We start from the raw sequence: 13,323 nt of genomic DNA, 5'->3' as shown, positions 1-13,323 counted from the left end.
TCTGCAAGCTCCTAAGCGACCACTACCTTCACCTGCTAATGATGATCAGACTATATAAATTACTATGCATTGTATATGATTGATATGCTATTTATAGATAGTTTATTTTGGTCTGTTTGATGAATATGCTTAATAGACTAGGATCTTTACTTTTCAAAAATGCTTTCAAATTTTCTTTAAAATTCTAGGAAAAATATTTTTAAAATTCTAGGAAAAATATTTTTAAAATTCTAATTTTATTAGTGTTCTAAAATTTGGACTTAGACTAGGCATTTACCCCTAGAAAGTATGTACCCCTAGGTTTCAGCCAGAGCATCTCACAAGCACACTAGGATTACCTTTCTTGTGTATGAAAAACACTTAGAATGTTGTGAGATGCATAGGTTACTACTTGTACTTTAGAATACTTATATTTGTGCATCAACATAAGTTTGAGCAATAAATACCAAATTCAAATTAAGTTATCCAAGCTTAGTCAAACTAACTTAATTTGACTAACCAAGTGAAAGCTACTACTTCATGGTAAACAGCTAGTAACTAAAGGTTAGACATTTATTTAAAGGTAAATGGTTTGTTATTCATACTTGGACTCTAGGAAATTGGATGACATTAATCAAGGAGAAGTAAAAGAAGTCAAGTTAGAGTCTTTTTACTTTTCAAACCTTCAGTTTTTTTGGTGTTTAAACAAAATATTATTTTTAAGGTTAGTTTTAAAAATTATTTTTTTGATAAAAAATTATTTCTAAGCTTAATGTTTAAATAAAAATTATTTTTAAGCTTAGTTTTAAAAATTATTTTTTCAAAAATTATTTCTAAGCTTAATGTTTAAGCAAAAAATATTTTTAAGCTTAGTTTTAAATAAAATATTTTTAAGCTTTTTTAAACAAAATTTATTTTTAAGCTTAGTTTTAAACAAAATATTATTTTTAAGCTTAGTTTTTAAACTTAGTTTTAAAAATTATTTCTGAGCTTAATGTTTAATCAAAAATCATACTTTTAAAGTTTAGTGTTTAAACAAAGTTTTTTTAAAAAAACTAAGTGTTTAAACAAAATAATGGTTAAAGATAAGTATTTTTATAAAATGTTTTACCTTAACTAAGCTTTTTATAAAAAAATTTTAAGTACTTCACTCAGCTTTTATCCACATCTTTTAAAACTAAAGTACTTAGCTAAATTTTAATAAAATTCTTTAATTATTTTAAATTTTTGGTAAGTCATTTTTCAAAGCTAAGTTATTTTACAACCTTCTCTCTATTTGTTTTTGATATATGGTAAAGGGGGAAGAAAAAATGAGAGTTAAGTAATTAAGGGGGAGGAAAAAGTGAATAAGTGATTAAGGGGGAAATACAACTTACAACTTATTGTCATTTGTTGTTCTAAATATTACATTTAAATATTTTTTAATTACACTTGATCTCTTGAATCTTGCTGTTACATCTTTTTAACTTGTACACATTTATGCCTTTATCAAATTATGGTTTACTTAACTTTGAATTTTATTACCATAATAAAAAGGGGAGAGATTATTGATGCGAAAACATCCGACGATCGAACCTGAGTTTTGATAATGACAATGGGTTCAAAGTTAAGGTTATTTATGATCTAATGAGTTTGAATGAGATTGCAGAAAAGTCCTAAGTATACTTAGGTAAAAGTCCTAGCTGCGGTTAGGCAGGTGGAAAACCCTAGGGGGTGGTAACCCTAGGTGAGGAGAAGTCCTAGCTGAGGTTGGACAGGTAGAAAATCCTAGGGGGCGGTAACCCTAGGTCATAGGGGGTTGTAACCCTAGGCGGAAATTCTTGGTGGGTCGAAGGCTTAGGGCAAAAACCCTAGAGTCAGGGACTCTAGGTTGAAAGCCTGGTGTCGCGAACCGGGTGGAAGACTGGACAAATCATGGAGCGAACGTCTAGTAGAAAGTCCTGAAGATTCGAACGCTGAGTAAAAGTCCAGTTGGTCTGGAGGATCAATCTGGCAAACAAGTAAACTCTCCTAATTAGAGTAGGTGAGGACGCGCTCCCTGGTGAGGGAACAGTAGGTGTCGATTCGACCTAGGATTTTCGAAGGTGAAATTCGAAGTCAGAACCTGACAGTCCAGAGATTGTCAAAATAACTTTCTATTTATTCTATTTTATTGTACTAATCTTGTTTTACAGGGTATACTTTGTTTGTAGACTAACATGCATTGCAGGACGAAAATCGCACAAGGAAAGCCTCGGATGAACAGTCCCGAGGCGCCCTCCATGGAGCTTGGAGGCGCCTTGGGTGTCTTAGTTGATAGCCTCGCAGCAAGGCGCGAGGGAGCCCTCCATGGAGCTTGGAGGCACCCACAAGCGGATAAGCAGCGAAGATACGGAGCTTATCAACGCGGCTGACTTAGGGGGTTGGAGGTACCCTCCATGCGGTTGGGGGCACCCTCAATATGCTACTTAAGCCTGATTCGAGCAGCAACTTAAACGACACTTGAAATCGCAACCCGTCTTCCGTGTGCTGCTCAAAGAATGGTCCAACAAAGCTACAACTTGACTTCGATGACCAGAAGCTTCAAGTTTACTGATTTTTAGTCATTGGTAAATTTTATTGCATTTAATTAACTATACTTAAAATTGTAATTTTCTGAATTGATAGTAATTGCCCAAAGTAAACACTCAACGAGTGTGGGCCTTAGAGTAGGAGTTGCTACAGGCTTCGAACCAAGTAAAACTCTTGGTGTTTGTGTGTTGTTTTGTTTTTCCGCTATGTGATTTACTTTAACGAACGAATTAGCCATGAGCACTATTCACCCCCCCCCCTTCCTCTAGTGCTTTCGATCCTACAGTGCTAACCCTATTTTGTAGGGTAAAATATATTTTTTGATTGCCTAGACTAACCTTTTCTTGCAAGTGGAAAGGCGGAAGAAAAGGGGTTCGAGCACCCGAAAGGAGTCCAGGTGCCTGGAGCTAGTCCAGGCGCTTGGGCAGGCCCGTGGGCGCCCAGGTGGTCCGAGCGCCCGGACTAGATCCAGGTGCCCGGACCCAAAAATTGATCCATAAGCTTACACGGAGTACGTCGATTGGCCGAGCCACATGATCCAGCCGCCTAGAGGGGTTCCAAGCACCCAGAATGGACCTATTTAAAGGCTTTCTATTGGTGTGAGATGCACCAGACGATCGAACCTGTGTTTTGATTATGTCAAAAGGTCCAAAGTTAAATTGTCTTATGATCTAACAAGGTTGATTTAGCTTGCAGAAAAAGTCCTAAGTGTTCTTAGGTAAAAGTCCTAGTGGATTCAAGGCAGGTGAAAAATCCTAGGGGGTGGTAACTCTAGGTCATAGGGAGTGGTAACCATAGGTGATGAAAAGTCCTAGCTGCGATTAGGCAGGTGGAAAATCCTTGGGGATAGTAACCCTAGGCCCTAGGGGATGGTAACCCTAGGTGAAAAGTCTTGATGGGTCGAGCGCTTCGGTTAAAATCCTAGAGTCAAGGACTTTAGGTTAAAATCCTGGTGTCGCAAACCGGGTGGAAGTCTGGATGGATCATAGAACAAACGTCCAACATGAAGACTAGAAGCTTCAGATGCTGAGCAAAAGTCCAATTGGTCTGGAGGATCAATCTGGCAACAGGTAATTTCTCCTAAGAGGAGTAGGTGAGGATGCATTCCTCGAAGAGGGAACAGTAGGCGTCGATTCGACCTAGGGTTTTCGAAAAACTTGAAGTCAAAACCAAATAGTTTAGTGACTATCAAATACTTGTATTTATCTTATATTATTGTGCTAACTTGGTTTTGAAGGGTATACTTTGTTTGTGGACTAATATGCCTTGCAGGAATGAAGTTTCCCAAGGGAATGCTTGGATGAACAGTGTTTGAGGCACCTCTGGGCTATTGGAGGCACCTCGGGTGCCTTGGTTGCAACTAAGCAGGAAGCAGGGCAGACGACGCCTTCCAAGTATGCTGAAGGTGCCTTGGACAGCTAATGGAAGGCGTCGTCCATGGAGCTTGAAGGTACCTTCTGGTGGATAGGCAATGAACGCCATGGAGCTTATCGACGTTGTGGACTCGGGGATAGAACCTTAGCTAGAGGCGCCTTCTATGAAGGCTGGAGGCGCCCTCAACGGGCTATTTAAGGTAGTCATGAGCTGAGCCTTATACATCTCTGAAATTGGCAATCATTCTTCCGGGCAAGCAGAATGCGGGAACTAAAAATTAAGCATCGAATCAAACACGAGACCGATGATGAATCAAACTCAGAAGACGACAAGATTATCGCCGAACTCGTAAAATTGGTACAAAAAATGTGCAAAATGAAGAAGGTGACTCAATCGAACACGAAGGTTAAGTCTGGGGTTACTTGCTATGGCTGCAATAAGAAGGGACACTATAAGCCTGATTGTCCAAACCAGAAGCAAGGAAGAAGGAGGGCGTTGAAGGCAACGTAGTCCAAGTCATCGGAAGAGTCCGATGAAGAAGAACATAAGCAAGCAAGCTACCTTGCTCTACCAGTACAAGCGTACGTTACCGAAAATGAATCCGAGTCTGATATCAAGACTGAATTAGAAACCAAGTCCGAGAGAAGCCATGGATGCATATCCATTTCCGAAGGGCCTAATCACATTGTAAGCTCTCTAATTTCTGGTACTAACATAAATGATTTACAAAATTTAGTTTCATTTTTATTAAAGAAATTGGTCAAATCCAACGTCTGGATCAAGTCACTCCAAAAGGAAGTAACAACCCTTAAGGAAGCGAGTAACTCAAGTTCTTTGACTGAGCAAGTTCAGGAAGAAATTTTCAATTTGAAAACTCAAGTCAAAGAACTCAAGGACTCATTGGAACGGTTCACTTTGGGTTTCAAGAATCTTGATCTAATTCTTGGAAAACAAAGGGTCGTATATAACCGAACTGAGCTTGGATACAAGGTCAAACAAAGATTTAGATCCTACTTATCATTAGTAAATCGATCAAATAGAAACTTAGTCCAAGCATGGGTCCCCAAGTCTAACTTGATTAATCAAGTTGGACTTGATTAATATTAGATTCCCAATGATCAAATCCACTACCTTGATAGACCCTATCTATGCTATGATCTAGGGGGAGCCGACAAAAATACCATCTTTATCATAAGATAGAATTGTCTGATGTTTGCTTTACTGCTTTCACTATACATGCTTAGACTAGGGTAGATAAAGACCTAGACTTGATTTACACTTGACTAGTTAGACCGAGGAGTTTTAGAAAGGAAATTAAATATCCAATTTCTTTGAAAGGCTTTGTCTAGAAGTGGTGGATAATCTCATATCCAAGAAAACCTAGTGCCTTGCCACAGCCTAGAAGCTAATCATTGAAATAAATATTTAATTGACTAACTGAAAAACCTTATTCTAATTCAATTATAAATCAATCCTTAGATTGGAATTTAAATTAAAGATTAAATTAACTATCTCACAAAACTATTAAAGTTCCCTGATTGAAAATATAGAAAATGGTGAGATGGACCTATGCTTAAAGTAGTTAACCAAACCCAATTAAAATTAATTCAACTTAATTAATTTTCAAAAATCATAATTTCAAAAGCATAATTATTTTCAAATCATCTTACTTAATTTCATAATTATTTACAAAATCAAAATACTTTTTACAAAATTATAATTATTTTCAAAATTATCTTACTTAATTTCATAATTATTTACAAAATCATAATTATTTTCAAAATCATCTTACTTAATTTTATAATTCTTTATAAAATCAAAATACATTTTACAAAATCATAATTATTTTCAAAATCATCTTACTTAATTTCATAATTATTTACAAAATCAAAATATTTTTTTACAAAATCATAATTAATTTCAATTTCAAAATTAATTTTAAAATCATAATTAATTTTAAAAAATCATAATGAATTTCAAAAATCTTAATTTGATTATTAATTTTCAAATCATAATTAAATTTCAAATTATTAATTCTTAGATTTTAAAATTCTTAATTATTTTTAAAAAGATAATTAATTTTCAAATCATAATTAATATGTAAATTTATAATTAATTTTCAATATATTTTTAAAATTTTAGTTATTGTCAAATGTTTAAATCTAATTAAACTTATATTTTAAAATTTGAAATTCAAAATTCAAACATATATTTTAAAATCTCAATTTCAATATTTTTAAATATTGATAAAATACACTTAACTCCGTCTCACACAAACTCATAAGTTTTACATGTTTGATAACTTAGAAATGGTGAAATGGAAAATCAGGAAAATAGAAAACTACCTTAGAAAATTAGAAAAATAAATCATTTCTGTTATCTTATATATGCTTGGACCTTAGGATCCTCAAAATATTTTTAAGGTTTTAATCTAGAGGGAGTGAAGGGAGTCAAGTTATGTTAATTTTTTTTTTTTTTTGAAAAGTTAAAGTTTAACTAAGCTTCTTATCAAAATCATTTTTAAGCTAAGTACTTAACTAAGTTTTTTATCAATTTTTTTTAACTAAGTACTTAACTAAGCTTTTTTAAATCTAAGTGTTTATCAAAATATATTAAAAGCTAAGTCCTTAACTATGCCTTTTATCAAAAATATTTTTCGAAAGCTAAGTGTTTTCAAAAAATTTCTAATTTTGTTAAGTGTTTTTCAAAACAATTATTTTGAAAGCTAAAGTTTAGCTAGCTAAGTTTTTTTCAAAGTAATTATTTTGAAAGTTAAGTTTAGCTAAGTTTTTTTAAAGAAAAAAAAAAGAGGGTCATTTTCAAAGCTTAAATCTAACTAAAGTTTTTTTGGTAAACCCTAAGTTACTTTCAAAGCTTAAAAATTAGCTAAGTTTTTCTTAAGTGTTACCTTTCAAGGGAAGCTTAAAGTTTAAACAGAGTATATATATATTACATATTAAACAAAGCTACCTTTCAGGGAGAGTTTAAAGTTAAACAGAGTATATATACTCTCTACTTATTTTATTTTTGATTTATGTCAAAGGGGGAGAGAAAAATTAAAATTAAAAGTTAAGCATAAGTTAAATTTTTTATGAAAGGGGGAGAATAAGGGAGTTCCTTATAAATGATTGTATTTATGATCATGCTAAAATTTCTTTAATTAGTGTTATGTTTTACTTAACTTTCAACTAGGTTACCATAATAAAAAAGGGAGAGATTGTTGGTGCGGGAAGCACCAGATGATCGAACTTGTATTTTGATTATATCAAAGGGTCCAAAGTTAAGTTGTCTTGTGAGCTAATAAGGTTGATTGAGCTTGCAGGAAAAGTACTAAGTGTTCTTAGGCAAAAGTCCAAGTGGATTGTAGGCAGGTGAAAAACCCTAGGGGGTGGTAACCCTAGGTGATGAAAAGTCCTAGTTGTGGTTAGGCAGATGGAAACCCCTAGGGGGTGATAACCCTAGGTCTTAAGGGTGGTAACCCTAGGCGGAAAGTCTTGGCGAGTCGAGCGCTTCAGGCAAAATCCTAGAGTCAGGGACTCTAGGTTAAAATCCTGGTGTTGCGAACCAGGTTGAAGTCTGGATGGGTCATGGAATGAACGTCTAGCATGAAGACCGGAAGCCTCAAACACTAAGCAAAAGTCCAATTGGTCTGCAGGATCAATCTGGCAACAGGTAACTTCTCGAGAGAGGAGTAGGCGAGGACGTGTTCCCCGAAAAGGGAACAGTAGGCGTCGATTCGAACTAGGGTTTTTGATAAACTTGAAGTCAAAACCGGATAGTCCAATGACTGTTAAATACTTATATTTATCTTATATTGTTGTGCTAACTTGGTTTTGAAGGGTATTAATATGCATTGCAGGAATGAAGTTGCCCAAGGGAATGCTCAGATGAACAGTGTCTGAGGCACCTCCGAGCTGTTGGAGGCACCTCCGGGCTGTTGGAGTCGTCACAAGCTTCGAGCAAGTAAGACCAACTTGTGTCATTATTTTTCTTTAATTGTTCTTATCCAGCAACGTGTTTTACTCAACTATTTTAAAACGAACGAATTAGCAACGAGCGTTATTCACCCTCCTCTAGCACTTTTAGATCATACACCTTCGACCTGGAGCTTCAAAAGAACAATTACCACGACTTTCTCTTCTGCTCGGTGCTCTGAAAAAGCTCCTGCGACGCTGTGAAGCTCCTCTAACAACTCCGATCAAGATTCTTTTCTTTTCGTTGTCGGTAACACTATTTTATAGTTCTTGTACTTGCAATTTGTATCCATTTCAAACTATTAGTGGATTGCCCAACGAAAGCACTCGACGAGTGCGAGCCTTGGAATAAGAGTCGTCGAAGGCTTCGAACTAAGTAAAAACTTGGTCGTGTTAGCATTGCTTCTTATTTTTCTATTGCGTATCTGTTTTAAATCGAATTTTCGATGATTGCTATTCAACAACCCCCCAAGCGTTCTTTCCGATCCTACAACCTTAACCCATCTTTACATGCGTCGCTATTGTTGGGTGAAATCCTCCGCGATATACCTCCCTTCCAGACAGTGTGGGGGGGGACCGATGAGGTGACAATTTCATACATTTTTCTTAAATATATATAATGAAATAAATGTATTACTAAAAAAGTTAAAATCGAAATATTATTAAGTTGAGCAACTATGATAATTAAAGAAAAAGATTAATAATAAGTAAATAATAAAATAATAACAAATTCATGAGATTACTTAAGAAGAATATAACAAATGTGAATTAAGAATAAATGAGAGGGAAATATGAAATGAGAGAATGAGAAAATTTGCTCAGCAAAATTATTTAATTTATGCTGCATCTTTATCCCTAAATTAAGAGTCCATAATATCCTTTCTTCATCTAATTTCATCATCAATTAAATAAAAATATATACGAATATTCTCAGAAAGCGGACGTATTCGCAAGGGTTCAACGGCTACTTTTCGGCAAAATAAGAAAGCGGACGTATTCTCAGCGCACAACGGTCGTATTACCGTTGCAGACGCCCGATTTCAAATGTATTTAAAACCCCCTTCTTCAACCCTTTTCTTCTTCAGTAGTTCTTGAGTCGCTCTCGCTGCGACAGTGCATCTTCGTTACTGCAATGGAGACTCCATCATCGGCGAGAAGAATCACAAGATCGAATGCCGCCGTCGCCTCGGCCAACTCCCGTGAGCTAAACCTACCTTTCCGTTTCTTTCTTCCAATCGATTTCAATTTGGGAACGATCCGTTGCTTTTCATTTAGGAACGAGCAATTGGTTTCGATTTGGGAACGAGAATTATCTATTTATTTATTTATTTGATCGGAACTTTTTATCCAGAGATCAAGTGCAAGCAAGACGATTCTTTGTATCGTGCGAGAACCAGAAACGGCGGCGAGCGCCCGGTGCTTCTCGACGTCACCAACGAATCCCCCGTCGTTGGGCTTGCGTCTGGAGGCTTCCTCCCGGCGGAGAAGAGTGGTGTCCTAGCCGGAAGGAGGACTCCTGGATCGGGCGAGGAGGTGCTCCGCGGGCAGGTGCGGACGCTGCTGCGAAAGGTTGAGGAGGAAGCCGAGCATCCCACCTTCGCATTAGGGCAACTCCATCGTCCGTCGCCGCCGCCGCCTCTGTTCTCTGTACTCTCGGCAATTGTTAAATCTCCGGAGGAGTTGCTTGCTCCGACGCCGGCCAACACGCCCCAGATTCCAGGTGATGGAGATTTCGCGCTAATAGAGACAACAATCGCTTCATCTCGCATTCTTTCGCAAAACGATCACCGAGATTTCCAGGCAGAGGAGATGCTCATCGCTCAAGAATGCCAGCTCAACCGGGCGCTGACATTTGATTCGCCCGAAAAGTCGGACTTGTCTGATGACATTTCGACGATCTCATCGTCGTTGACGTATGAATGCGGCAGCATCTGCCTCGAGAATTCCCGTGAGGATGACAACTCCTCCGCCTGGTCCATTCAGGTTAACGTCAGCACCAACTCCGACACCGACGACGACGAAGAAGATGTCGAGGAAGGAGAAGAAGGAAACCCAGAGGAATCGCTGGATGACTTGTGCGAAAGTCTGAAGAAGATGCGGGTGGAGGACGAGAAGCCAAGATTGCCGGAGTTCGCCGGGAAACATACAAGATTCTTGTACAACAGCAACGACGAGATCGAAGGAGAAGAGGCAGTGGGTGAATGGAAGGTTGTTTCGCCGAGCGTCGTAGTGTTAAAGGGGCTGACCGTGCCGGAAGGGACGCATCTTCGTTTCCAGGAGGAAGACGAAGAGGAATAGCAGCAATAATCGATGTCTTTCTGTGACATCGCTTTCTTAATTTCTTTTTCATTTGGAAGCAACATTTTCTACTTCCTGCTGCTGTTCTGTTCATTTCAATTTTCATCATCGTGTTCGATCAAAGGATTGAAAACTAATTGATCTATAAACTGCAACCTGTTCTTTGTGAACAAATTGACATCGTGTATCCTCCTCATCTCATTTGCTGAACACAACAAGCTCCTTCTCCAACTCCTCCAACCACTCTAAAAGCCTATTTTCCCCATCAAAAATTTCATCTTCCATTACAAGTTCATCGCTGATCATCATGTTCAAGAAGAACTCTGCGTCGGCATTTTGATTCGCCTCCAAGAATCCCGACGAAGAAGAGCACGACGGGATCATCATCATATCCGTGGAAGAAAGATGAGGGGAATTTGTCGTTGAGCTCTGCGAGTCCTCAACTACTTTGAGCTCTTCTTCCTCCTCCTCCTCCTGCTCCTTGTGGTGGTGGTATCGCAATCGCTTCTTCAAGTGTGTGTTCCAAACGTTCTTGATCTCGTTGTCTGTTCTTCCAGGTAGGCACGCTGCAATTCTTGACCATCTGTACCATACGGCGGCGGCTAAGTCAATTTAATTAGCCCGGTAAATTAATTAGCATAATTTATTCAAGCAACTCACTCACTTGTTTCCTAGCAACTTATGGAGCTCGATGATGGTCTCCTCTTCTTCCTTGCTGAAGTTGCCGCGCTTAATATCTGGCCGGAGATAGTTGATCCACCTCAACCGGCAGCTCTTCCCGCACCGCAGCAACCCTATCAATAATTATATCGATTCTTATCTATAATAATATATCGACGGAAATTGGGGACTAGGGGAGTGATTAATAATCACCAGCAAGCTTGGGAAGAGCGCGCCAATTTCCATGGCCGTGCTTGTTGATGAAAGCTATGAGTCGCAAGTCCTCTTCCGGCGTCCATGAGCCTTTGTTCAAGCCGACCTTTTCGCAGCACGGAGCTCGGCCTCGACCCATCCGGCCCTGCCCTTTCTTCAAACTGAAAACAGTCTTGCGAACGATCAGGGGGGGGCGAGGCAGGGTATTTATTACGTACAATGAAGGAGGAAACAGAGACACTTAGAAGCGGAATTTCCACGCGTTCGCATTTCTAATTTTGCGAGCTGGTGGTGCGAGTTCACTGGATGTTGAGCCAAACGTGGTTACCCAGGAGGCAGGTATTATTATATATATATATAATCCATATGAATCACAAGTAATAAGTGTTGTTGAATATTGAAACTCCAATAAGTTAATTGCTCGCCATTTAAAGATTTATAAATACTTAAATTTTGTATTATTTTTTAAATTATCAACTCACGTATCTCTTTATTTTTTTTTAAAAAAAAATCCCTTTAGCGTATATTTAGATGGGATGAATGATTCATTCATCAATGGAAAATATTTATATTTTGGGAGGGAGGTAAAGTTTATTAACTTAATATATATTATGTTGTTTGAGAAGAAATAGAGGAAAATAAACATTAAATATATAAAGTTATAAAATTATCCTAAAAATTAAATTAAATTAAATTAATAAAATTACTATTAATGATTTTAATAGATGAAAATATATAGAATAAATAAATATAATTTATCTATAATTTTTAAATTTTAAATAAATTTATATATATTTTAATAGAATAATTCCAATAGAATTTGAAAAGTTTATTTAAAATATTTCATTTAAGTTTATTTTATTGTCCTGTACATGTAAGGTGAAGGCTTATCCTTCACTCCTCTTTCCCTTTTTAACTCATTCCATCCTAAATCAGGATCAATTCTTTCTTTCTCTTTATTTAGCTTTCTCTTTTCCTTCACCTCCTTCCAAATATAGAATTAGTTGCTAGGTACTTATTTTTCTCAATTTCTCTTTGATTTATTTTTTTTAATAAAGGGTGCACTTACTTTTTAGACTATATTTTTCACCTATCTGAAATAATAAAAATAAATATTTTTTATTTAAATTGAATCAACCCGGACCTATAAAAAAAATAAATAAAAACTTAATTATTCCATCCAAACTTTTCATACAAAAGAATCAATATTTTACGGCAATCTTTTAAATTTATTCATATTTTTATTTTGTTTAAAGATATAAAAAATATTAAATAATTAAATAATAAAACTCACGATCTCCTATTTTACTTCACTTTTCCTTATTTTTTTTAATAGTTACATATTAAAAAATAAAAAACAAAAAATTAATTATTTTTTAATTACCTTTTGTATCTTCCATTTTTAAAATCTTTCTTAAATATCTAAGATTAAAAATAAAAAAATAGATAAAATTAAGAGATTATCTTAGGCGTAAATTTTTTCAGTGTCATTAATGACTTTTATATAAAATTCGTAATTTATTTTTTTAATGAGATTTGATTAGTTTTGGTTCAATTTAAATAAAAATAATATTTTTTTATTTTAATTTAAAATTTAAATAGATTTAAAGGATATTTTAAAAATTAAAAATGCTTCTTTTACGAAAATGCCCCTGATATACTTCTGTCCCCGTTGTGCGGCTTTCTCTGTCCTTTGTCCGATTAAAAAACGAGTGCATAGTTTAAATGCATAGTTTAGTAAATTACTTGTGTTTATATTTCATCCCGTTAATATATTTTCATTTTAACTGCTATTGATTAGTACGGACTTATTAATAATAATAATAATAATAATAATAGAATTCAAATCTCAATAAAATAAAGGATAAAAATATTCTCCATATTGATTGAAATATGGACAAACGAAAGTTTAACTCCTAAGAAAACATTTTATGAAGCTTCTTGTAATTTGATTGATTTATTTATTCCTTTTCATGTGAAGAAGAGGACATTAATTTTAAATTAAAAGAAAATAAAAACAGATTTATTTTACCGATTTTTACTTTTCAAGATAGATTAACTAATCTAAAGAAAAATAAAAAAGAAATTCCATTGAAATGTATTTTTATTGAACAATCAGAATTACTTTATCGGACTTATAATTGTCTCAAAAGGTCGAATATACATACACTATTAGAACTTTTGAGCAAGAGTAAAGAAGATCTTATGAGAATTGGGATAGAAGATGTGAAAGAGATATCAGACGTTTTACGAAAGTATTTCAAAATTGATTTAC

General features: G+C 35.6%; 2 protein-coding genes across 2 annotated transcripts; one reads left to right on the top strand and one right to left on the bottom strand.

Annotated features, from left to right (window-relative positions):
- Positions 1-8,929: 8,929 nt before the first annotated feature.
- LOC122051988 lies at positions 8,930-10,337 on the top strand. The gene is made up of 2 exons (XM_042613352.1): positions 8,930-9,076; positions 9,229-10,337. The coding sequence occupies exons 1-2, from the start codon at positions 9,010-9,012 to the stop codon at positions 10,173-10,175; spliced, it is 1,014 nt and encodes a 337-aa protein (XP_042469286.1). The 5' UTR covers positions 8,930-9,009; the 3' UTR covers positions 10,176-10,337.
- A 36-nt stretch (positions 10,338-10,373) lies between these two features.
- On the bottom strand, positions 10,374-11,204 carry LOC122050471 (myb-related protein Zm1-like). Its single transcript, XM_042611373.1, has 3 exons — positions 11,049-11,204; positions 10,840-10,969; positions 10,374-10,758 (listed from the first exon to the last, which is right to left on the bottom strand). The coding sequence occupies exons 1-3, from the start codon at positions 11,185-11,187 to the stop codon at positions 10,374-10,376; spliced, it is 654 nt and encodes a 217-aa protein (XP_042467307.1). The 5' UTR covers positions 11,188-11,204.
- Positions 11,205-13,323: the final 2,119 nt, after the last annotated feature.

Source organism: Zingiber officinale, chromosome 3A (assembly GCF_018446385.1).
Source record: "Zingiber officinale cultivar Zhangliang chromosome 3A, Zo_v1.1, whole genome shotgun sequence".
NCBI classification, from domain to species: Eukaryota; Viridiplantae; Streptophyta; class Magnoliopsida; order Zingiberales; family Zingiberaceae; genus Zingiber; species Zingiber officinale.
This window is presented reverse-complemented; position numbering and strand designations above follow the sequence as displayed.